Source organism: Microcebus murinus, chromosome 3 (genome assembly GCF_040939455.1).
Source record: "Microcebus murinus isolate Inina chromosome 3, M.murinus_Inina_mat1.0, whole genome shotgun sequence".
Classification (NCBI taxonomy): Eukaryota; Metazoa; Chordata; class Mammalia; order Primates; family Cheirogaleidae; genus Microcebus; species Microcebus murinus.
Window position 1 is genome coordinate 56,678,978 of NC_134106.1, and position 24,870 is coordinate 56,703,847.

The 24,870-nt window shown below is 35.0% G+C and overlaps 1 protein-coding gene across 1 annotated transcript in view; it reads left to right on the top strand.

Moving 5' to 3' along the window:
* Positions 1–17,161, top strand: part of APLF (aprataxin and PNKP like factor) — an 89,405-nt gene extending 72,244 nt beyond the window's left edge. Inside the window, exons 9-10 of the mRNA XM_012750158.3 lie at positions 7,187–7,233; positions 16,651–17,161. Of these exons, the coding sequence (XP_012605612.3) occupies positions 7,187–7,233; positions 16,651–16,853 (250 nt within the window). The 3' untranslated portion in view covers positions 16,854–17,161. The remainder of the gene's footprint in view (positions 1–7,186; positions 7,234–16,650) is intronic.
* Positions 17,162–24,870: the final 7,709 nt, after the last annotated feature.

The window sequence follows — 24,870 nt, forward strand, 5'->3', positions numbered from 1 at the left end:
AATTAAAACCATATACCTATTAGAATGGCTATTATAAAAAAGATAAAAAAATAAATGTTGGCAAGGATATAGAGAAAAGTGAATGCTTGCACACTCATGGTGGTAAGTCTAACTCAGAAGTCTCTGGTGGTTACCAAAAGCTGTGGTGAGGGTTGGTTGGGGAGACATTGGTCAAGAGATACAAAATTTCATTTAGAAGGAATAAGTTCAAGAGATCTATTGTGTAACATGGTTACTATAGTTAATAACAACGTATCTCATATATGCATACATAACAATGCAGATATTGTTAACAATGTATCATATATACATATATAACAATGTATGTATTAATAATAATGTATCACATATACATACATAACAATGTATTAATAACAATGTATTGTGTACTTGAAAAGTTAAGAGAGTAGATTTTAAGTGTTCTCTCTCCCAAAAATGGTGTGGAAGGTAGTGCATATGTTATATCATGCTGTATACCATAAATATATATAATTTTTATTTAATTGAAAAGTAAATTTGTTTAAAAATAGAAAAATATAAAATATTACATCACTTTGAAAATTCATGTGAAAAATCTCATGACCTCCAGCAGTTCACTTGAAAGAAAACAGAGATCATACACATACATGTGCAAGTGTGAGTGTTTGTGTGTATCGAAAATTTAGAAGACAGTACAAGAAATTATGTGGTAAATACCAAATGTTGAATATAGCCAATATATTCTGGAGCTATTTCCCAGTGATTATTAGAGCTGCTTTCATGAAGGTGGTATGATTGAACTTAGGCAGTGCAGAGTTAGAAGAATATACTTGGCAGAAAAGCTTTGAGCAAGTTCCTATCAGTGGGACAGAACCAAAAACTACTCCCTTAGAATAGAAACAAAAGATAATGCTGCAAATAAAGGTTAAAACTGAGATCGTGAAGGACCTTGAAAGAGAGGATAATGTAAGAATTTAACATTCAGAATATTTAATTTAGCATTTGAGTTGTTATATAAACCAAACATATCTAAATTTTTTTGAGTATGTGCTTTTGCATGTAATATACTACGTTTTCTGTTTGGGTTCATTTTCTTATTAAAGTCCATCTATTCTGTGCATTGTATTTATCATCAAAAAGAATAAGGTATATTTGAAAACACCCAAAATAGGAAACTATTGAGCTCGGCACAGAGAATACTTTTTCCTACATTTTCAATGAAATAGTTAGCAAAATTTTATTGATATTAATTCATTTGTTTTAAATTGGAGGTTTTGTATCTAAGTTAAATGTGAAAAAACACCAGCTCACCTAGTTTCTTTTGGTCTGCATTGCAGTCTTTTTGTGAAAATAGCAAGTTCTCCTAGGAAAGAATGGAAACTATCAGCAGAGTCTCAAAGAAACAACTTTCCCTTTTGAAGGCAGATCACAATCTGCCCATGGGGCTGAAATATTGTTCCCATTTTTAAATATAAAATTTCATAATATATATTTTGTTCTTCCTTTTTGAGATATGCAAATTTAAAACTTTTTTCTTATTCATTTATTCTGAAATGGGTTTCCTTTCCCAGGTGGTATGCAAGGTTAGAGTATATGGTGGTATGCAAGGTTAGATGGTGTATGTGAGTGCAACTGTGGATGTGTTCCAAGATAATAGAGAATGAGGAGCCACCTTCTGAAACTTTAAAGTTGAACCAGTACTTCACCCTCCACTTTCTGATACTGTTTCTTCACTTTCTCTTTTTAAAAAGTTATTCTCCCTTTTAATCGTTCTAGCCTGACAACTGATGTCAGCAGTCTTTTAACTGGCATTTGGTATATAAACTGTACTCGAGTCTCTGTTAACTCCCTTGGTTCCATTTCTGTACCTGTTGTTTTTAAACCTGACATTTAGTTATTTATGAGTTTCTAAAGCAGCTTTTGAAGAAGGCCCCAGTAGCAAGCAGCCAAGACCATATTCAACTTTTCAATAATCCTACTTACCTGTTATGGGCAAAGTGGGAAAAGATAGAACTGCTTGGTACCTGAAGCAAACATATATTAAAAGGAAGGAGAAAAAGCCTTTAAATCTCAAATGACATAGATGGACAGATAATAATAAGACACCAGTGTTAAATGTTAACACTTGTAAAACCTTGATGCAGGTACATGCAACTGCAGCCTGCTCTTCAGTAAGTTTGACATTTTTTCAAATAAAAAGTTACTAAAAAAATCTTAAATGACTAATAATCTTTTTCTAGATCAAAGCTGAAGAATATATTTGGTATTAATGTCCTGCATTTTTCTCTTCCCCCTTCCCTGATGTCCAGCATTAGTTATACTTTAATAAGCCTGAATTTAACAAGTCAGTGTCATGCACCAGCATGTGCAGTAGGAAAGAGCTTCCCGCAAATCCACACCACAGCTGTGATCATTTGCAGCTCTTTTCATCACATCTGAGTTGTCCAGTTTATTTTTTTCAAGTTTGAATTTCTTTTCCATCAAAAGGTCAAATTTGGGTTAATTACCCTACATACACAATCTCTCATATAATCTTTATTCCATTTTTCAAGGCTGTTGAGTTATGACCCTAATTAACCGTGCAGTTGCACTCTAGCACTGTGTTGAATGCTCACATTATAGGAAAAGTTGCAAAAAAGAAGCGGTATTAGCAATAAGGGATGTCACTGACGCCTGACACAAGGCCTGGCACGTCATAAGGACTCTATTTCTTGAGCTAATAATGAATGGATCCATGGCTAACGTTATTCGCTTAACACCTCCTAAGCCTTAGACTGAGGACTTGTGCGTTATCTCATGAATCCTCACGACAGCTTCATATGAGTGTAGGGGCTGTTGTTACCCACCTCTTGCAGCTGGAGAAACGGAAGCTTAGACAGCAGATGGGGAGGTAGATGAGCCAGGATTCTAACTGGGTTTTTCTGATTTTACTCACTACCCTTACACTTTCAATAATAGTGTTTCTACCTAGAGAATTATTTTACTTTTTTTAGGATCAGTCCATAAAAGAGAGGGTATTTTGTTTGTTTGGGTGGGATTCATTTTAAATTAATCTTGGCTGGGGAGGGAGGATCTTCCTTTTCTTGGTTTTTGAAAACTCTGTCATCCCGTACGGTAGCCGCTAGCCACATGTAGCTGTTGACATATTGATGTAAATGAACTAAAATGGAATAAAATTTAAAATTCAGTTCCTTAGCTTTGTTACCCACATTTCAAGTGCTCAGCAGCCACATGAAGTTAGTTAGTGGCTACTGTGCTGGACAATACAGATACAGAAAATTGCCCTCATCATGGAAAGTCCTTTTGGATAGTGTTACAAAATTCTAGAGTTTTCAGTTGAAAATATTGAAAGTAACGTTAGCTAAACTCTATCTTGGAAAAAAGATTCCATGATTACTACAGCTCTCAGCAATAACACTGTATTTTTCTTTTTTCTTTGTACCTTCCTTTATTCTTTCTACAAATATTTATTGACTACCATGTTCTTGAGACTGTTATAGGAATTGGCTTTCAGTAATAAACAGAAAAGGACACAACCTTTATCTCCACAAAGCTTAGCATCTAAGTTCATTTTAATTTAATTCTCTTTCAACAAACATCTGAGAACCTCCTGTGTGCTGAGATTGTGCCAGGTGCTGGAAGAGTGTAAGTTCCTTGATGAACTTATAAATGGTAGGAGAGGCAAACACATAATGACAATTAAAATGTAAAGGGATGAAAAAGAAAAGAAATCTTTTTCCAGCTGTGCAAGTCTTTCTGGAGTAGACATGGTGGCCACAAATGTTAACCAGGTGGAGAAAGTGGGGGCGGCTATTGCAAAGGCATCAAGATGAGCAAGGATTCTCTGTGTGTCTACCTTCAAGTAGTCTGGTGTTGCTAGAGCATAGCAAGAGGAAGTCAAGGATAGGAGATGAAGTTGGAGAACACAGAGAACATGGGCAGCAGAACATGATGGAAAAATAAAATATTTCTAAAGACCTATGAGACCTTCTATCTTCTACATACTATTTAACAGAAATGAAAAGGAAACAAATAGTGTTGGTGACAGGAGGTGAGAGCTTCCTTCTCAGATGGTTGTGTGAAATATAATTCCTGGGAGAGAGCCATTACATTACAATTGCTACCTCACCAGGCCAGGAAGTACTTTGGAAATAAGTTACTGGACTTCCAAGTTGGACTCCTACTTTGTATGAGAAGGAAACTAGGCTTAAACAAGATCGATGTCCAGATTATTCCATTGGAGACAGAAAATAATGTCAAGGGGGAGAAAAATGAATAAAGATAGACCTGAGAAGAATAATAAAGGGCATTACTGGGTGCTTTATGACACAGGCCATTTCGTTAATGTTAAGCTTTCCCGGGTGTGTCATATAAGTCACAGAACAAGGCGATAGATGGAAATTTTATTTTCTTATTTAAAACAACAAGCTCCTATGAACTAAATAAAAATATAGGGGCTTGGGAACATGGGGACTTGATTATAAGGGCATAAAATTGATCACAGATGTATGCCCCATTGTGTAGTAACAAAATCAATCACCATAGTTTATGTTTGTTTGCTACTTTAAAGATTATCAAATGCTCTCATGTTGCATTATTCCATGTGATCTTATCTCAGCCCTGGGAAGTGGACATTATACCATCCCAATTTTACAGGTAATGGATAATGAGATGGACAAGTTTTGCCCAAGGTCTTTCAACCAGGAAGGAGCCAAACTGGAATTGAAACTCAGGCGCACTGACTCTAAAATGAATTCATTTTGTCTATACAGGGTCCTCCCCCACCATGCTCACCCAGAAAAAATTCTCCAAAGATTAATCAGAATTCCTCTGTTTCCCTAGTCCCAAAGTCACATTTAATCATCAACCTTGATAAAATCTCTTCAACATAGATGAAGTTCATTATATTTGCTATAGTTGGAATTCCAGAAACATTGTTTCTTCAGTGAACTTCCCCAGAAGAAACAATTTGTTGTCTCAAAAGAAAAGAAGTATAATGAAAAAATTTCTCCTGGGCTGCCCTGGTTAGTACTGTCTGCTCTTGCCTTTCGGTGAGTTATGGCTGGTGAAGCAAAGTAGCCTCTCAAGCTGGAAGAGAGTAGGAAAAAAATCAGCTGACATAATACTCTATTCTTCTTGGTTTTATCAACTAATTTTATGTATTTATAATTCCTTCTCATTGTTCAACAAATTATGATGAAGATAAAAAAAATATTTGAAACAAATGCAATGTATTAGGCAATGCTAGAAATAAAACACAGAAATATTTATAAAGCAGATGGTTCTGTATGATTAGAAATTATTTATTTTACTTTGTTCACCAATATTACAATAATGTCAAAGGCACAGAGATGAGAAAAATACAGTATTTTTTAAATTAAATTTTTATTATGAAATACTTTAAACACAAAGTGTACACTTTTTAAAAATGATAAAAAGGGCAGTCAGATAGAGTTTTTATACTAATCCCATAAAAGAATTTATAAGTGAAACATTTAATAACCTTGATTATTTTAGAAATGTTTTAAAAATTTAGTCCATACGTTTACCTGGACCTCTGTCTTAATATGGTCAGTAATATGGTCAATATTACCCAACTTGGAAAGCCCAGACTTTGGGCAAGAACTGCACCTCCTTAGGCTCACATTGCTCATCTGCCACCTGGAGGTGGTAGAATAGCCACTCTGAGATCATCCCTAGTACATATTTACATCCTATGATTCATGGACTAGGTTCTAGGCTAGAGATTTACTTCCAGACACTTTGGGCATTTTTCCCTGTTGGAATAGATGTGGAGATGTAAAATTGAGTGGGAGGACTTATGGAAAAATTTAAATTCATAAATAACCTAAGTTATATAATTTATTAAAAATTGTCTTATTTGTCCAATTAAAAAGAAAAAACAAACCCAAAAAAATGAAGAACAAAGGTTACTTAGCCTGAGAAAAAGGCAGCCCAAAGCTTGACTTAGTTCCTGTGTTCTAAAAGATATTATAAGGAGTATTTCCCATCTTCACAGAGGTTCTTATTTCTCAGTGAAGAAAATGCTTATCTAATGTCTGTCTTGCCACCACCCCCAGACTGTGTCTCCTTAGGGACAAGAATGTGTATCTTGTTAAATATTTTATTCTCAGTGCCTGCTTAGAGATAAAATGTAGTATAACATTTAGCCAATACTTGCTGAATGAATAAAGAGATGAACCTTTATCATGTAAAAATAATTACTTCTGACACAGGATATTAAAAAGTTGTATACCTCAGCACCTGTCTGTTGTCAGTGTACCCCAGCCCCGCTTTGTCAGTCCCCTAAGAGGGGTGCCAATCAATTGGATCATGATGAACCAATTTGCTTTGAATTTTTGTTGCTGGAATAGTCTGATGTGTGTGTATGTGTGTGTGTGTGTATATATATATATATATTCCAAATATTTGTTTAATAAAATAATAGAAGGGATCATAAGTACATATAATCAAAAATAGGTCTTCAAATAGTAGGGTTTTTTTGTTTTTGTTTGTTTATTTGTTTTGATTTGAGACATGGTCGCACTGTGTTACCCAGGCTGGAGGGCAGTGGCCAGATCATAGCTCGCTGAAGCCTTGAACTCCTGGGCTCAAGTAATCCTCCTGCCTCAGCCTCGCAAATTGCTGGGATTGCAGGTGCTCACCACCACCCCTGACCCAAATAGTAGTTTCTGTTTGACTTCCGAATATGTTATATGAATTTCTCAATGAAATTGACTTCCCTGTTTTTTCGTAACAAATGATTAGTGTTCTTTGGAGAGAAATTATTTAAATGCTTTTTTCTTTCACTTCAAGAAGAGTCTTAGAAGTATCTTTTTGAACACTAAACATATACACACAGAGACATATACATATTATGTCATATATTTTATATACAGTTTTACATAATATTTTTATGTATTTGATGTATATTTTAGAAATACAATATTGTGGTTTGTCTTATCCTTTCTAGAGTGTAAGTTCTTGAGGTAAGAACTTTGTCTTGTTCCCCTTTCCTGTCTTTGCTTCTAGAAATGTACCTGCCTCAGTAAATATTGTAATTAGAAAGCACATCCTTTTCCATAAGAAGCTTATTAGGTCCTAATTTTTATTTGTAAGTTAGTGTTCTAGTTTAATTTAAATAGTCTTATCAATTTTTAATAATTGGAAAACTAGATCTTATTTTTATTTTCTTTTTTTTTTCCAGGAAGAATCCCCAGCACAAGATAGAATATAGGCATAGTGAACTTCCAGGTAAGTAATTTTACTTCAGGAAACTTAAAATGAAACCTTTGAATGATTTTCCTGTTAAACCTGGATACAATTTCCAGTTATTATGAAACTGTTTTCATCTCTGCTTCTGTGAATTTGTTTGATTACTGATTTTAATGATTTTTTTTAGATTAAAACAACTGTGAACCTTTTATATATGTTTTCCCCAATTGTTGTCCACAGTATACATTTGGTTCTTGTATGTGTTAGGATTCTTTTGTTTTCAAGTACCTGAAAACAATATCTTAAACTGGCCTAACTGATAATGGACTTCTGTAACTAAAAATTCCAGAGTTGGGGCTGGATTTAGACAAGATTTATTATTTTGGCTTATTGATAATGTCAATAATGTCTCCATGGACCCAATTTCCTTCCATCATTCTGTCTTTAGAGGGGGCCATTATTAACCTAAGCCTGGTTCCTCTCCCGATGAGGGACTATGTGCATCCATATTCAGCTGGGACGATAAGCACCCATGTTTACATCTAAGGGGAGAGAGAGATGAACAACTTTTACTTTCATGATTCCTAGGAAAAATCATAAAATTCACTCTTTTTACTGGCCTAGATTACATTCTTACCCTTGTATCAACCACCATGGCCACTGATCAGTTTGTACCACCCCTGAAACCAGGGTAGAGTCACCTTCTTCAGAACTACAAGGATCTCCAATAGAAACTAAAGCTTTGAGGAAGGAAGCAGAGGGGGACAGACACGAGAGAATAGGCCTTCCAATGTCTATCTGTCTTATTTATATCAACTGGTTTTACCCTGTGTTTCCCCTGATTCTGAACTCAAATACTTTTCCTCTTTAACAAAATCTGACTTTTTCATATCACTTACATATACTGAGAACAATTCAGCACACCATATCTCTGCCCACAGAGTGGGAGAATAAAATACACTCTCTCAAGGCTGTGCTTACTTGCACTTCTGTGTGCATACATACAACTGACTTGTAATCAGATGATGTCAATAATTTCACTATAAGGGAATTCCATTTGCTATTTCTACTGAAACACACTTTAGTGCTTTAGTACTCCAGACATAAAAACACTCACTGAGCTAACACAGTATGTTATACTTTCTTTCCTGGGGCTCTATCTAATGATGTAGTATTTATGGTAGTTAAAGTAGCTTCCTTTCCAGCAATAAAGTATTAATACATGATTAAAACTATGTTATTGACAAATTATAGCATTGTCCTATGAAAGGGCATTTAACACATTTGTATAACTTTATAGAAATAGGAATGATTTCTCTAAAACTATTAATATGCATCCTATAGCATAGTTTAAAATATCTGGTTTCTTTGAAAAGTTTCTTGAAACTATTATTGAAGTATTTTCAGAATGAAGAACATATTTTTAAGACAATTAACTTTTTTGAAGGAAGAACTTTATTTTATTGGAAATAATTTTTTCTTTAAAAACATTATAGATATTTTAAAGCAATAAGTTTAAGGCTATACGTTTAACCTTATATTTTTAATGTACCTTCAAGGATTGTTATGTGGCAATATAGTCAGAACATATCCTCCCCCTATAAAATCTATAAATTGAGAGTCTGGAGTGTTTTAAATATTAAATGTTAAGGTATCATTATATTAATATTTCCTAATTTAGAGATCTCTAACACAGAATTCTAACTTACTTGTTTTTCTCATACCTCAAATCCTTAAAGCTTACCTAATTACCCCAAACCTTAATCTCATTTATGTATTGACTCAGTTACTCACACACTCATTTATTCACTTATTGTATGTCTTGCATGTGAGCAAAGTTCCAGAGATAGGAGAACTAGTTCTGGCTCTACCTGCTTGTGGTGAGATGTTCTAAAATCTCAGAAGGAAGGGAAGGAGCACTTTCTGCTGGGGATTATTTTCAGGGTAGATTTGATGTGAGAATTTTTTAAGTTAAATTAGTCTTTAAGGTGGTAGGATTTCAGTCATCTTTGTTTCTTAGCTATGAGGCACCCCAGACAAAGTGAATAATAGATCAATCAAGAACATCAAGGTAGAGATGCTGTGGTTGGAGTTAGCAAGTGGATCAGTTTAACTTATGTAGAAAGTGTCTGTAGTTACTGTGGATTATACTCAAAGGGTGTATTGAGACAAGATTATAAAAGCTTTCAAAGACCAGACCAAAGATGTATAGTCATTTTGGCAAATAATGGTAAGCAAGTATTTTATCAGAATCAAGCTGGTGAAGGTGAATAGTCTGAATTAGAGTGAGGTAAGACCTTCGGAGACTAGTTAGGTAGTGGAATAAGGGGTCAGAACCAGAGTGGCCATCATGAGAGTGGAAAGGTAGGATTAGATACAAGAGATTTTGAAGGAAGAATCAAGTGGATTTACCAACTGATTGGCTGTGGTGTGAGGGCCAGGATATGGTAAAGGAAAGAGGGATGACTAAGGATTATACCACAGATTTTTGGGACACTGGAGATGGCATTTATACATAACAGAGTTTAGGAGGATGAAATAGGTAGGTTTTTTTGTTTGTTTTTGCTTTAATTTAAACATGTTGAATTTGAGGTGAGGCTATTATAACTATATAATGAGATAATAAAATTATTAATATAGTACAAATGTTGAACTAGCTACATTAAACTCTATTTAATATGTGATTTGTAATACCCCTCAAACACTACCATCTTAGAAATCTTCTATACATGTCATGATTTGTATAGTCAGTCTCTTTTTTTTAATATAAGTTTGGCTGCTGTTATCTGTTAAGCTTCTTGTATATCTAATTGGTTTAAAATTTCACTAACTTTCCATACTTTTTCAGAGTGCTGCAGTTTTGGCACAGGATATTAAATGCAAGAGTAACTAGTGCCAGGAAAATTTTGCTTTATACTTTGTTAGGTACCTTACCTGTTGACAGCATTTAAAAGAAATTATCATCAATGTTTTATTATCTGATTATTGGAGTCATTCTTTCTGGCCTCCATTATTCTGTGATATGCATTATTCTGTGATATGCATTATTCTGTGATATGCATTATTCTGTGATATGCATTATTCTGTGATATGCATTATTCTAGGTAATTGGTACTGTACATGGCTAAAAATTTAGGATGCTCTTCTGATAGCCACTTTACTATTTCTCTGTTTCTACAATTGTATACACATATGTGCTTATATTAATATGTACTTTTTTCCAGAGGTTAAACTAGAAGATCTAGAAAGAAAGTTATTAAGGAGGGCTGGTGAGATTTAAGTGAGATTCTATAAACTGCTGTTTAGTGTGGAGAAAGCTGAGAGATTATGAAATATGAGAAAACCTGGTATAATGGTATTTTAAAAAGAAATGAACTTCATATACAATAAAATAGCCCAGAAGTATACAAACTGCTTTCCAAAAGCTAAAATATGAATTCATGCTATTTGCTTGGTTCATTATATGTGTAGTGAATTTCCATCTTTAAAGATATTGGGCCAAAATATTTCTTTACTTAATGAAAATTAACATCCTAATTAGTTCAAAGATTTACTGAAAAATAAAGGAAAATAAAACATGAAGAATGATCAGAGTGTTAAGCTATTATTATGAAATGAAGTACCTCTCATCTTAAATTTTAATACCAGAAAACTATTAGGAAAATGTCAGCAATTTGAGAAGACCTTTGCTCCATGCAAAATCAGCATTTCTTCCAACATGCATTTGACACAGTGTACTCTTCGTAGCTCTGCAGACTTCGTTCTTGGGATAAGAATTGACAGTGAAATTTTAAATTGTAAAAGAAGTATTAGATAAAAAATTTGGAGCCGGGCGCGGTGGCTCACGCCTGTAATCCTACCACTCTGGGAGGCTAAGGCGGGCAGATTGCTCAAGGTCAGGAGTTCGAAACCAGCCTGAGCAAGAGCGAGACCCCGTCTCTACTATAAATAGAAAGAAATTAATTGGCCAACTAATATATATATAAAATTAGCCAGGCATGGTGGCGCATGCCTGTAGTCCCAGCTACTTGGGAGGCTGAGGCAGCAGGATTGCTTGAGCCCAGGAGTTTGAGGTTGCTGTGAGCTAGGCTGACGCCACGGCACTCACTCTAGCCTGGGCAACAAAGCGAGACTCTGTCTCAAAAAAAAAAAAAAAAAAAAAATTTGGAGTTGTCATTCTACTATTACAAATTCTTCTGCATAAAAGGAAAAGCTAGAAAGTATCATATCCTAATACCATATAGTTAATAAAATGTTTTAAACATGTTGAAAAAGGGTTTATTATGTTTTCTAAAAAGTTATTTTTCATCATCATGGTAGTTTAGTATTAGGCATCAGTTTTTACAAATAATGACAGCTTATTTCCTTAGCATTGTCTTAGTTGTCAATCCCTATCCACATTTCATATTGCTTCATTGATTTGTAGAGAAAAGGAAGATTTCTATTTTGGCCTTAAAATTAGAATTTTGGAGTTAGAAAGGCTCTTCGAGATCATTTAATTATTTTGATTCATAGTTAAAAAAATAAACTCCCTTAGGTTAAGAGATTTGTTCATTATCATGGGCTTGTTTATGACACATAGTTGAACTCTGCCCCCTAGTCAAGTTCTCTTTCTCTTACACCATGCTGTTTTTAAAGAGTCTTTTTGCTGGGTGGGAGGGAAAGATGACCCAATGAGAACAGCAGTAACTAGCAGCAAGAAACCTCTAATCTTTCTAGGTGATGATAGAGAATAAACCTAATTTCTTTCAAGCCTTCCATGATTTGGAAATGTTAACCTAAATAGAGAGGCTCTCTAAAAGAAAAGGTATTTTTTGGGAATAGAGCATTATAATGGAAATATGTGTGTCATAGTAAATTATGTGTATATTTGGGGAGGTAAAGGAATATAAGGATTTTTAAAGGAAAAAATGAGGAGGATTCATTACATAATTGTTTTGAAATAATTATTCTTGGCTGGCTACAAAGATCAATAACAAGCGTGACAGTCCAAAGTTGGGCAGGCAGTTGTTAGGAAGATGTCTTTGTAGGAGTATTTTCTGTGTACGCCTGCAATGGCCTTTATGCAAGTCTGTGGGGTTTGTAGAGTCTTTTTTGTTATCAGGCATGTAAGTGTGAGAACCCTCTCTCTCATAATGGCCTTCCCTGGCACTGTTTGTCAAGTTTTTTTGTTTGTTTGTTTTTGACATTAGTGACTCCATTTTGATTCTAACAACTTTTAAAGAAGAAACAAGTGTACTTCTGATTTCTCAGATATGCTCAACAATTATATTTCAAATAAACAAGTTATAATACAAGAAAATGCTATAGGCTTTTAATTTTTAAAAAATTACATTATGCTGTTTAATCTGTGGATATCTTTTGTAAGCCACAACTGTAAAAAATAAAATACAAAAAGTTATATTTTGTTACCAATTTTCAAAATAGCTACTGCTACATTTCCTGTTAGCTTTTCACTGACAATGGCATTCTCTGTACCTTACTGGAATCATGGCTTGGGGTCTTCTGTAATGTGACTCCTCATAACTGACCTGTCTACTTCTGTAACTTAAAAGCTTCCTTGTATGAGAAGCTTTCTTTAAAATTTTTCTATAGCAAACAGTGCTGTAGCAAGTTTTTTAGGAATTTTAGTAGTTTCATTACTTTAAATGCAGATACCTAGATACCATGCTATGTTCATTGCCTTGCCTAGTTACAGAATACAAGCATGCCTTTCCACCCCCACCCCCCCGCCTTGCTTTCTGTGTTTCTCCATAGACCTTTTTGTATAAAAGCATATTAATTTTTATGGCAAAAACAGACATTTTATTCCCAGATTAGGTGTTAGTCATATTTATTCTAGAACCCTACTTTTGAGATTTTTCCCACAATACAGAAACTCATGTAATAATTGAGATCAATAAGTTCACTTCTTCAGAGCATTTTCCAAGCAAGTAAAATCTCATTTCTTCCTTGACCCAGTTACACTGAAAGGTAGAAACAGACATTTCTCTAAAAATACCTTCAGAGTCTGCTAGCAATTAAAAAGAAAGGAACCTATCATCTAGGTAGCATTTGTGTTGTGTAATATTTAAAGTCATTAATTTAATTTGCTACAAGAGAATCTATTAATTGATTGGTGCCACAAAGATAATCACATCAGCATTTTAAACCCCGTTAAGAAGGGTCTGTATAACACCACTAACAAAGGACATAGCTGAATTCTAGAGCTGACTTTGCACTCATGTCATGACTTTGGCTTTTCAGTTGCTTTCACTTAAAACACAGTTAAAGTACCTGTTCATTTGAAATAAAGTGGATAAAATTTGACTACCAGCTCTACATTGAGTTCTGTTGCAGATGGTTGTGTTAGATTCTGGACTTCCTGTTAAAAAAGAACATGAATGTATAAAAGCAAACCTCAATTGCAAATGATGATAGATATAAGCATTTTTTTGAGAAAACAAATGAGATTCTTCTGATTAAAATGAACCTATTCAATAAGTTGCTAAGATTTCCAGGTGTCATTGAGGCTTAAAGTCCTGTCATTTAGCAGATTCAAATAAAAGTCTTTTAGGCAATTCATTATATTGAATACAGCCTAGGCTAGTGGTCAAAAGTGTAGGTTAAGCTAAGAAGAGTTTCTGTAAAACTAAAGATGTTCAGTAGGTGATTTACAAATGGTTCATTTATTCATCCATTGGTACTTTCAACAAATATATTTATTAAGTGCCTTCTACATGTTAAGCACTGTTATAGGAGCTAGGGTACAATAGAAACAAAGCTCTGCTCTTGTAGTATTTTACAAAGGTGGACAGTGCACATATAAACAAGTATATGATGTCATGTGATGACAGCTGCTAAGAAGAAAAATAAGGCTGTGTAAGAGGACAGAACAGCAGGGGTGTGTGTGAGGAGTGGAGGTGCCATTTCAGATGGGACAGCAAAAGAAGCACTCTCTGATGATTGATATTAGAGCAAAGGCCTGAAGGGGAGGGAGCAAGCCAGGTGACCATCTAAGGAAGAGTATGCCAGGAGGTGGGAATCCTGAGTTCAAAAACCCTGGTAAGGATTATGCTTTGAGTGTTCTAGGAGCAGCAAAGAATGGGTAGAGTTGAAACAAAGATAGTAAGCAGAGGGTGGCAATGAGAGGAGATCAGAAAAGCTAGCAGTGGGCCATTTGTGTAGGGTCTGGGAAGCCAACCTATAAGTAAGGACTTTAGATTTTATTCAGAATGAGACAAAAAGCCATTGGAAAGTTTTCTGGCTTCTTTGTGGAGAATAGAATGGGAGCAAGGAAACCAGTTAGGAAGATATTGTAACTATGAAGAAGATGATAATATTTACACCCCAGCATTAGAGTGTTAGAGTGCGTATGATGAGAAGTGGTAAATATATTATACCTGTCAGGTAAAGCCAATAGGATCGCTTGACCTATTGGATGTTGGGTTTCCAGAGAGGTATATTCAAAGATGACTTCAAGATTTCTTGCTAAGGCCGGGCGCGGTGGCTCACGCCTGTAATCCTAGCTCTCTGGGAGGCCGAGGCGGGCGGATTGCTCGAGGTCAGGAGTTCGAAACCAGCCTGAGCAAGAGCAAGACCCCGTCTCTACTATAAACAGAAAGAAATTAATTGGCCAACTAATATATATAGAAAAAATTAGCCGGGCATGGTGGCGCATGCCTGTAGTCCCAGCTACTTGGGAGGCTGAGGCAGGAGGATTGCTTGAGCCAGGAGTTTGAGGTTGCTGTGAGCTAGGCTGACGCCATGGCACTCACTCTAGCCTGGGCAACAAAGCGAGACTCTGTCTCAAAAAAAAAAAAAAAAAAAAAGATTTCTTGCTAAAACAACTAGAAGGTTGGATGGTTGGAGAACTCATATATTCAAAACTGAGAGGAGAATGATCAGATTCCCAAATGAACTCAAGTGTTATGTTCTGGAAATGTTATGCCCCAGACACCTGTAAGTCATGCAAGCTGGGATAATACATAAGCACTCAGATTACCGAATCTGGAATTCAGGGCAATGGGTCAGGGCTTATGATGTAAATTTGGAATGTAGGATATAAGACTGGATAGACCCATCTAAGGAGTGAGTTAGAAGAGGTCCTAGCCCAAAACATGGGCACTCCAACATTTAGAGATGCAGAAGATCCAGCAAAGACTGAGAAGGAACAGCCAACGAGCTGAGAGGACAAGCTAAAGTTGTTTCAGCTTTATTTCCATTTTTCTTATAAATCTTGTTAAGATAACTTCTGGATCAAAAAGGAAGCCATTTATGGAGATATCATTAGCACATGCTATGTGGTAATGTGCATTCATGTCTTGGAAAAAAAGTTATGTAGAGGAAGTACTTCCAAGAGGAAAATAGTCAAGAATAGAGATATTGATGTTCTTTCCTTCTCTCTCTGTTCCCTGCAAACTACCCTCCAAATGTTTCTTAAATGCATTTTATCATTAAAAAAATATGAGGAATTGAGATTAGCTAGACATAAAACATGTTCTTATGATTTGCAGGAGATAAGATATATACAGACAAATGTGATGTAAGATTTCCCTGAAGGAACTGGTGTGCTTCCTACTTTATGAGAATTGTACAAGTTATTATGTAGGCTTTTTAGCCTTAACTACCAAGAAACAGGGAGAAATTTGATGCTCAGTTTATAATAATTATGTTAAAAATTGAAGTAGACATATGTATATTCTGCTTTTTCTGTTCTTAGTTTCTACTTTTATTAGCATTTTATTATTAAATCATTATTATTATAAGCTATCTCAAATATTGTCTGGAACGAGTAGTAGTGATATTGAGAAAAATATAAATGCATTGGGTTATAGGAGTTAAAAAGACAGACATATTACTTTGTTTGTCATTTTTATCATTTTTTCTCCATCAAATTCCTTCATTTTAATTTAAACTATATTTGCATGTGAACATTTTAGAAATATATTAACCAGAGCATATACAAAAATACAGACAATATTTTTAACCTATACATTTGTTGTTCATCAGGTATTGTCCTCTGCTATTCGAAAGACTTCCAGATAAAATCTTTCTGGTTGTTTTTTAAATGTTCCACAATGTCTTGGAGTCTCTCACTACCCTCTTTTAAACCAACTCTGTTGCTCACTGTGGAAAGAATATAAGACAGAGTGGGATGAGGGAAGAAATGAATTTGGAGACAGATGAATTCTAGGATTATAATATTTAGAGATCTGTAAATTCCAACAGTATTACCATTGCAGTCCTCATCTTACTGAAACATGACCTGTAAGAATAGCTTAGACTTACAAAACTATACTTTACAAGGTACCTAATAATAAATGTCATTTTAATGCCCTTTCCAGAAATTTGTATCGGTAAGCTATGTATTAATAAAATTTATTCTTCATGCAGAAAGACATTTTATAGTGAGACGTCTCTAATCCCAGGTTGAGTGGTGATGGGTGTGCTGTGTATCAATCTTCTGTTTTTCAGTGAGAAGTGTTTTGGATGAAGATAATGACAATGCTGGGCACCCCAATGAGCATGACCTGAGTGACAGCTTCATAGATGATGAGGAAGAATATGAGCCAACAGATGAAGATTCTGACTGGGAACCAGAAAAGGAAGACCAAGAGAAGGAAGATGTGGAAGAGCTTTTGAAAGAAGCAAAAAAGTTTATGAAAAGAAAAAAGTAACTCTTTTCTACACTAATATATAGCTCACATTTACTTTTTCTTTGTGGGAAAAAATTTAGGAAGTAAGGAGGTACTCAAATGAATTATTTTCCTTTCCTTTTGATAGTTATGGCTTTGGTTACTGATACTTTGCAAATGAAACATGGAAACATCAGCCTTCAATGTAGTAGATGGAATTTATTTTGTTGCCTTGCCTTTTCTTTCCTATTTAAATTCTCTGGACATAGGAAGAAGACAGAGAAGTTAAAGAGTAATAATTGATATTTTTCATGTACTTTGTATATTGTTAATAAAAAGTAAAAACCACAGGTTGCACAAAACTTTGGTCTTTTTTTCTTTTTTCCACAGAGTATGTCTTTATAGAGTTCTATGCAAGTATAACCAGGCAAATTACATGCTAGGTGGGAAAGCGTGCCTCTCTCCTTGCTATTGAAGCAAGTCTTTAGGCAGACTAGGCTTTTAAAAATGACAGCCATCACATAATGGCTATTTTTTTCTAGTACCCTAGATGTGAGCTTTGCAATTTCCTTTACTGCTTTTATCCTTTGAAACTTGGGGAGATTAGTAGCAAATAGATACTGAAAATAGATTCAAGTAGGCTCTAGGAGAGAAATGTTCACCATGCAGGGAATGTTATTTTGTATCTTACATCTGTAATTTACTGTATGTCTGAGTTTAAAAGTAGAATAACTCAAAGAATTTGACATTTTTTTTTCAAACTGAAGTCCTGTCTGATTATTTTAACTCTTAATGTGCTGTCTTTACATTAAGAATACAGAAATAACATAATTTTCTCAAATGACATTAGTTTTTTTCTTTTTTATTTCAGCTATTATGGGGACACAAGCTCTGACTTAGGTGGGACAAGAGCAATATACGTGACATTAGTTTTTTTGACCTCAGATGAAAGTAGCAAATTGTTGGCCAGTTGAAAGTTCAAGATTTTGACCTCTTATATTAAAAGAAATGACTTATTCTCCAGTTTTATGAAGTATCTCTGTATTTCTGTTCTTAAACTACTTTAAGCCCTATAATGCTTAAAGTATAATGCTTCATTTTTGGTGACTTAGAATTCTTATACTGTAATCTTTAATAGCAGTTGACTATGTTTACATAAGTGTAGAAGGCATATGATTAAATTATAAATCACTAAACCAAAATAATCTTTGTTAAACACTAATATTTTCTACTCTAAGGGAACCTAAAAATTTATATCTTAAAAGAACAAGACAGATTTATAATATTGTTTTCTTAGTGTTTTTAATATCTCTCCAAGTAACTGCACAATATTAAAATAAACTGAAGCCAAGAACAAGGTAAATATTTCTCTAGGCAATTACTTATTATTCTGACTTTATCTCTTATTGTTATTTGGGAACTCATTTTCCCCTTTCAATGTCCCTTTAGTCTTAGGGGCTGAGAAACCTGTGAATAAAATCTTTAAACTTATTCTCATCCTTGTGCCAACTTAATCTTTAAAGTGTTCTTTAATCTACACCTAGTCATGTACCCAAAGGAATTGAAAACATGTTCACATAAAAACTGTATACAATGTCCATAAAGGCATTATTGTTAGTAACTCAAAAGTGGAAATACCTAAATATCCATCTACTGATAAAATAGATAAACAAAATGTGATATATCTGAGTAATAGAATATTACTTGGCCATAAAAAGGAATGAAGTACTGATACATACTACACCATGGATGAACCTTGAAAAAATTATGCTAAGTAGAAAAAGCTAGACACATATTATATGGACTCATTTATATGGAATGTCCAAAACAGACATATGCATAGAGACAGAAAGTAGATTAGTTGGTTGTCAGGAATTGGGAAAGGGAGTGACCGCTAATGAGTATAAGGTTTCCTTTTGAGTGATAAAAATGTTCCAAAATTAGATAGTGGTAATAGTTGCACAATTCTGTAAATATACCAAAAACTAATGAATTGTGCACTTTCAAAGGGTGAATTTTATGGTATGTAAGTTATATATCCCAATAAAGCTGCTATTAAAATGCAAAGGATAATACCAGTCTTTTAGAAAGAAAAAAGCATTTAATATCAAAAGATATTCTTGGTAGTAATGTGATAATTCATGGTAGCTTATTTTTAAGGATAGTTTGATGCAACTTTCATAATCATCCTGAAGATACATTAGAGTATAAGTTTTATATAAACAAATATATAACTTAATTGACCATAGTGTAATGAAAATTTGCTGCTTGTAATTGGACTGTGTTTAAACCTATGATTTTCAAAAGAGAAAGAAAAATGATGACATTAGGCTGTCAGTGGTCTCAAGAGCAATATTAACAAAACTTCATTCTTTAATTAACTGCTTTCATAAACAGTGGATAAAAGCCAACTTTCCTTCTCATGGTGTTCATGGAATTTAAACTATATCCTCAGCCTCCTTTGTCATAGTAAAAATGATCACATACAGATTTCTCACCCATGCACTTAATATTAAAACCAAATATTTTTGGTTGAACTTCTGAGGAGAGGTGGGTTTTCTGGGACCCTGGGAAGCTGGAGATGTGAATGAAGATTTTCCAGGGACACCTGGGCACTGACTCTGCTATTTCTCTCAGGTTGAAGATGGCTTTGTTAATACTGAGTTTGTTTCTAGAACTGGAAGATCCTAGTGGTAGTAAACATTCATTGTAATGAAAGAAGATAGATTCTAATCATAATTCTTCCAGAATGGTGATGTAAAGCTGAGAATAATTGGATGGTAATTTTCTTGCAACTACTCTGTGCAGAGTTCAGTGTCATCAACACACTGGGGGAAGGTTCACACCAACATGCTGCATGCTCCAGCCCTGTGCTGTGAGACCACCTCAGTCTTAGGAAGTTCTCTTTGTTGACTAGGAGTCTGTAATAGCGTGTGTATGTGTGTGTGTGATGGAGGGTCTCCTCCTGCCAATCTGTAAACCTAGTCTACAAAGCTGCACCTTACAATGCATACTGAAAGTAAAGTGATAAAGAATAATTATTGCTGAGATTATTGGTCATCCTAATAAACTTTATCATCATAAACAACCACAGCTGTACTCTGTTGTGCTCAAGCCCTTGACTTAGGTCCTGACAATTGAAAGAATAACAACAAAGTCCCTGTTTTTGATGTGCTTATAAACTATTTGGGACAATAGGATATTTATTCATTCAGTAACAGTATTTACTGATTACTATGAATTACCTACTACTATGAATTACTATGAATTACTGATTACTATGATTACTGATTACTATGAAAGATACAAGGAAGAAAATGGCATGGTATCTACAGTCAAAGACTTTATAAAGCGATGAGTCAAGCATTCAAATAACATAATAGATAGAATGGGACTAGCCAGAGATGGGAATGCTAGAGTACAATATCAATACACCTTCTTGCTGTATATTGAACATTATACAGTCTCTGTCTTGAGAAAAGCCTTTGTGTGATAGAGTTGCAAGATATAGTAGCAGACTTTTTCATGAAACAACATTTTTACTTGAAAAAATGACTGGCAAACATAGTATGGTTATTCAAATTTCAGTATTTGTCAGACATTTCCTCAAAAATGAACTAAATGAGCCTTTTTCTCAAAGAAAACCAATGGTGTTTGTTGTAATGCTGAAACCTAAGCTTTTAAGCAAAAAAATAAAACTTTGGAAAATCTGTATCCATCACCATAAGCTTGATAGCCTTTTGAAACTCTAAAAACTGTTCTGATGATATTAGAGGTGATATTATATAATAAAATGTGTCAGTATTTAGATGATCTGCAAAACTCAGTAAACTAATATTTTCCATATGACTAGTGTATGATGTTATAAAATTAGACATGGGTAAAAGATTCACTCAAAGTATAAGATAGACCAATAGAGCTTAATGTAACAGAATCTATAAAGATCATTAAGATGGTTTCAGATTCCATATTGCAATTAACCTGTCAGAAACTGCCATTTGTCTATTTTGGTGACATATCAAGAATAATTTCTATAATTGTCTGCAAATCCTATTAAAATACTCTTTTGTTTCCCCAACTACACATCTGTGTAAAGCCTGATTTTCTCCATGTACTTCAAGCAAAACAACATCTGAGAGCAGATTAAGAGAATCCAGCTGTCTTCTACTAAGGCGGATAATAAAGAGATTTGCAAAAATGTAAAACAGTGCCACTCATCTCACCAAATTAAAAAAAATAATTATTTTTCTTTATATATATATATATATAGTATTGTGTTAATATGTAATGAGTTTGTTGTTATTTTTAAGTGAATTAGTAAATAAATATTTTTAAAATTTATCAATTGTAATTTCCAATATAGTAAATATCTATAGATATGACAATTGTAATTTCCAACATAGTAAAATATCTATAGATACGACACTCTTAAACAAAAGTTCTTTGTGATTCTCAATTTTTAAGAATGAAAAGAGTCCTGAGACTCAAAATTTTGAGAATCACTCAAGTAGGATACTGTACCATTCGGTTAGACTAGTTATGCTAGGAAACCCCCAAAATTTCAGTGCCTTAACACAAGGAAAGTTTTCTAATGTCAAGATTTTCTGTGTTGTGTGACTCTCCAGGGTCTATCTTCCATATCTTCCTCAGCATTCCAGACTTTAAGAGGCTCTACCTCCTTGTTTGTGCCATATGGAACATGAGACCTTCTTAATTAAGACTGCAGGGTGAACAGAGAAAGTAGAAGATCATACCTAGTAATTAAAGGTTTTAGGCTGAAGTGACACTCATCACTTCTTGCAGCTCATTGGCCAGAAGTAGTCACATGGCCTTGGATCTGCTGAAAGGAGTCTGGGAAGAATAGTTTTATGGGTGCCCCAAAAGATGAGAACCAGGTATGTTAGTAATGTCTACAATAATTGCTAAAGGAGTGAGTGATGTTTCTCTACTTTCACACTCTTTTCATGTTTTTCATGGACCTCAAACCTGTGCATTGTGAGGTAATACATATGTTAATTAGCTTGACTTATGTATATATTTCAAAACATGTTGTGCATGATAAATATATATATTTTTGTCAATTAAAAAATAAATTTTTAAAAAACCTAGGAAAAATATTGAGAACAAGATTTTGGGTGTCATCATGTAAAGAGTAGAAAAATAAAGAAGATGCTTTAAAAGAATTACAAAGAATAATATCAGGAGCTTTGTGTGTCACAGAAGCTAAAAGTAGAGTGACTATTAATAAGAAGGAAGTAAGGCCAGGCATAGTGGCTCATGCCTATAATCCTACCACTCTGGGAGGCCCAGACGGAAGGATCACTTGAGCTCAGGAGTTCGAGACCAGCTGAGCAAGAGCAAGACTGTGTCTGTTCTAAAAATAGAAAAAATTTAGCCAGGTGTGTGCCTGTAGTTGCAGCTATTCAGGAGGCTGAGGCAAGAGGATCACTTGAGCCCAGGAGTTTGAGGTTGCTGTGAGCTAGGCTGATGCCATGGCACTCTAGCCCAGGCAACAGAGTAAGACTCTGTCTCCTCCCCACCCCCCAAAAAAGGAGGAAGTAGTTAACATTGTCAGTTGCTACAGAATGGTTAAAAACCTAAATCTTGAGGTTAGATATGGCTTCCTACTGCACTAAGATAATTGAAGCTATTAGATAAGATAAGAACTTCCACAAACTCTCACTGCATCTGCCTACCTCCCAGCTACTTTCATATTCTCTATCTTTTCCCCTAGTGTTATATAGATGAATTGTCTATGTTTTTACTGAAAGCCAATTCCCTAGATCCAGTCATCTCTGGTAATTTCTCCCTCTCTCCCCCTTCTCATCAGTTTTTTCCTATGTACTAAATCATTATCATCATCATCACCATATAAACTTAATGATATTTCTTCCATCCTAAAAACAAATGAAAAATTTCCCTTGCCTTCACTTCCCTCAATAGTTTTACTGCCCTATTTCTCATCTATTCTTAAAAGCAAAATGCCTCAAAACTGTTGTCTGTACTGGCTGTTACCAAGGCTTCTCCTCCCCTTTAAATCCTTTAAGCTTTCCCCAGCACCTCTTCATTGAGGATGCATTTGTCAAATGCATCCATGATTTCCACTCTGCTGAATCCTATGGTCAATTCTCAGCCCTAATCCTTCTTCATCTTTCTGCAACATTTGAAACAAAAGGTCACCCCCACTTCCTTGAACACTTCCTGCCCTTGGCTTCCAGGAAATTAGGATATCTTGAGTTTTGTACCCATCTCCTCCCAGTGTCCTTTGCTGGATATTTCTCTTTTCCATGAACACTTACTGTTGGAGTGTCTCGGGGCAGAGTCCTTGGTCTTCATTTCCCTATCTACATCCATTACCTTGGTGATTTCATGCAATCTTGTGGCTTTTTTCTACTTACTGGTAACTCCTAAATTTGTATCTCAAGCCCAGACCTCTGCCCTAAGCTCCAGACTTATATTAATATATGTATCCAATTGTCTACTCAACATGTCTTCTTGACTGTGGTATAGACATCTCAAACTTCACATGTTCAATACCAGATTCTAATTGCTCCTCAAAAACTTCTTTGCCCTATCTCAATCCAAAAAGGTTATTCTTGAATCCCACTTCTTTTCACACTCAGCCAAATCTTGGTTCTGCTTTCAAAATATACACAGAATCTGACTATGTCTCTGTACTTCCACTGCTATCAACTTGGGCTCCCTACATTAACCTTTGGTCCCCTATATGTTTAATCAGAATACAGTAGAGTAATCCTATTATAACTTAGGTGAAATCATGTTACATCCTCACCCCAAACTTTCCAGTGGTCCCCAATCTCACTCAGACTAAAGTCAGAGTCTTTACTATGTCCTTCCAGGCCCTGCATAAACAGGTCTCCTGTTACTTCTCCAATCTCATCTCCTACTACTTTTCCGTTTACCTACTCTGATCCAGCCATATTGGCCTCCATACATTGTTCCTTATGTATGTTCCTATTTTCAGGCCTGTGCCCTGGCTATTCATTCTGCCTGGAATGTTCTTTCCTAAGATATTCACATGGATCAGACCCTCGCCTCCTTCAAGGGTTTATCCGAATGTCTAAGATCCACCTTGGCCACCCTACTTAACATTTCAGCTTCCTCCACCCCATCCCCACTTACTCACCTCTGATACCCCATACCTAGCTCTATTCTTGTCTATAATACTTATTTCTTAACATACTGTGTAATTTGTCACTGTCCATTTTTCTTTTCCCATTCGGATGTAAGCTCCATTAGGACAGGGATTTTTGTCCACTTCTTTCACTGCTAAATCTCCAATGCCAAGAACATTGCCTGTAACATAACTGGTGCACAATACATACTTGTTAAATGGAGAAGTAACTATTTGGATATTAGTGATCATGACCAAAATAGTAGCAGAGCATGGGCAGAAGCAAGATGGCAGGGTTTCCAGGAAGAAATGAAGGAGAGGAAATAAAGGTATATTGATTGCAATCACTCCAGAGGAAGCAGTAGAGATTTGGTTTGTGTTGTATTGTTTTTGCAATGAGAACACAGAGTATGTTTTATAGCAGGAAGAAGGAATCTGTGGAGAGGGGAATTCAGAAATGTTGTGAATGTTAAGGAATAGATATTGGAATGGATTTGTATTTCTGTTAAGATTTTGGAATTTAAGTTTATTAAAACAGTGATTCTCAATTTAGCTGTGCAGCAGAATTCCCTGTGAAGCTCTTCAGAAAGATAGTTGCTGGGATCCATCCCAACCCTACTAAGTCAGAATCTTTCAGATGGGCATTAGCATTAGTATTCCAACAAACACAAACACACACTGTGCCTCCTGGTATCAAGGATGAGATGCCGTTGAAAGAGAGGTTCTGGAAAGCAGTCAGTGTAAGTCCACTTTCATGCACCTCTAATGAGCAGTCCAGCCCCAACAGTGAAATTCAAGCAGATTCTGAGTCATTTCAGAAGAAAAGTAATCATTTTGATGTTTGGGATTAATCTGTGAGACTTTCATTTTTCTTGAAGCATAAAAGATAGAAAACCATGAATAGATGTAGCCAATACTCTTTGA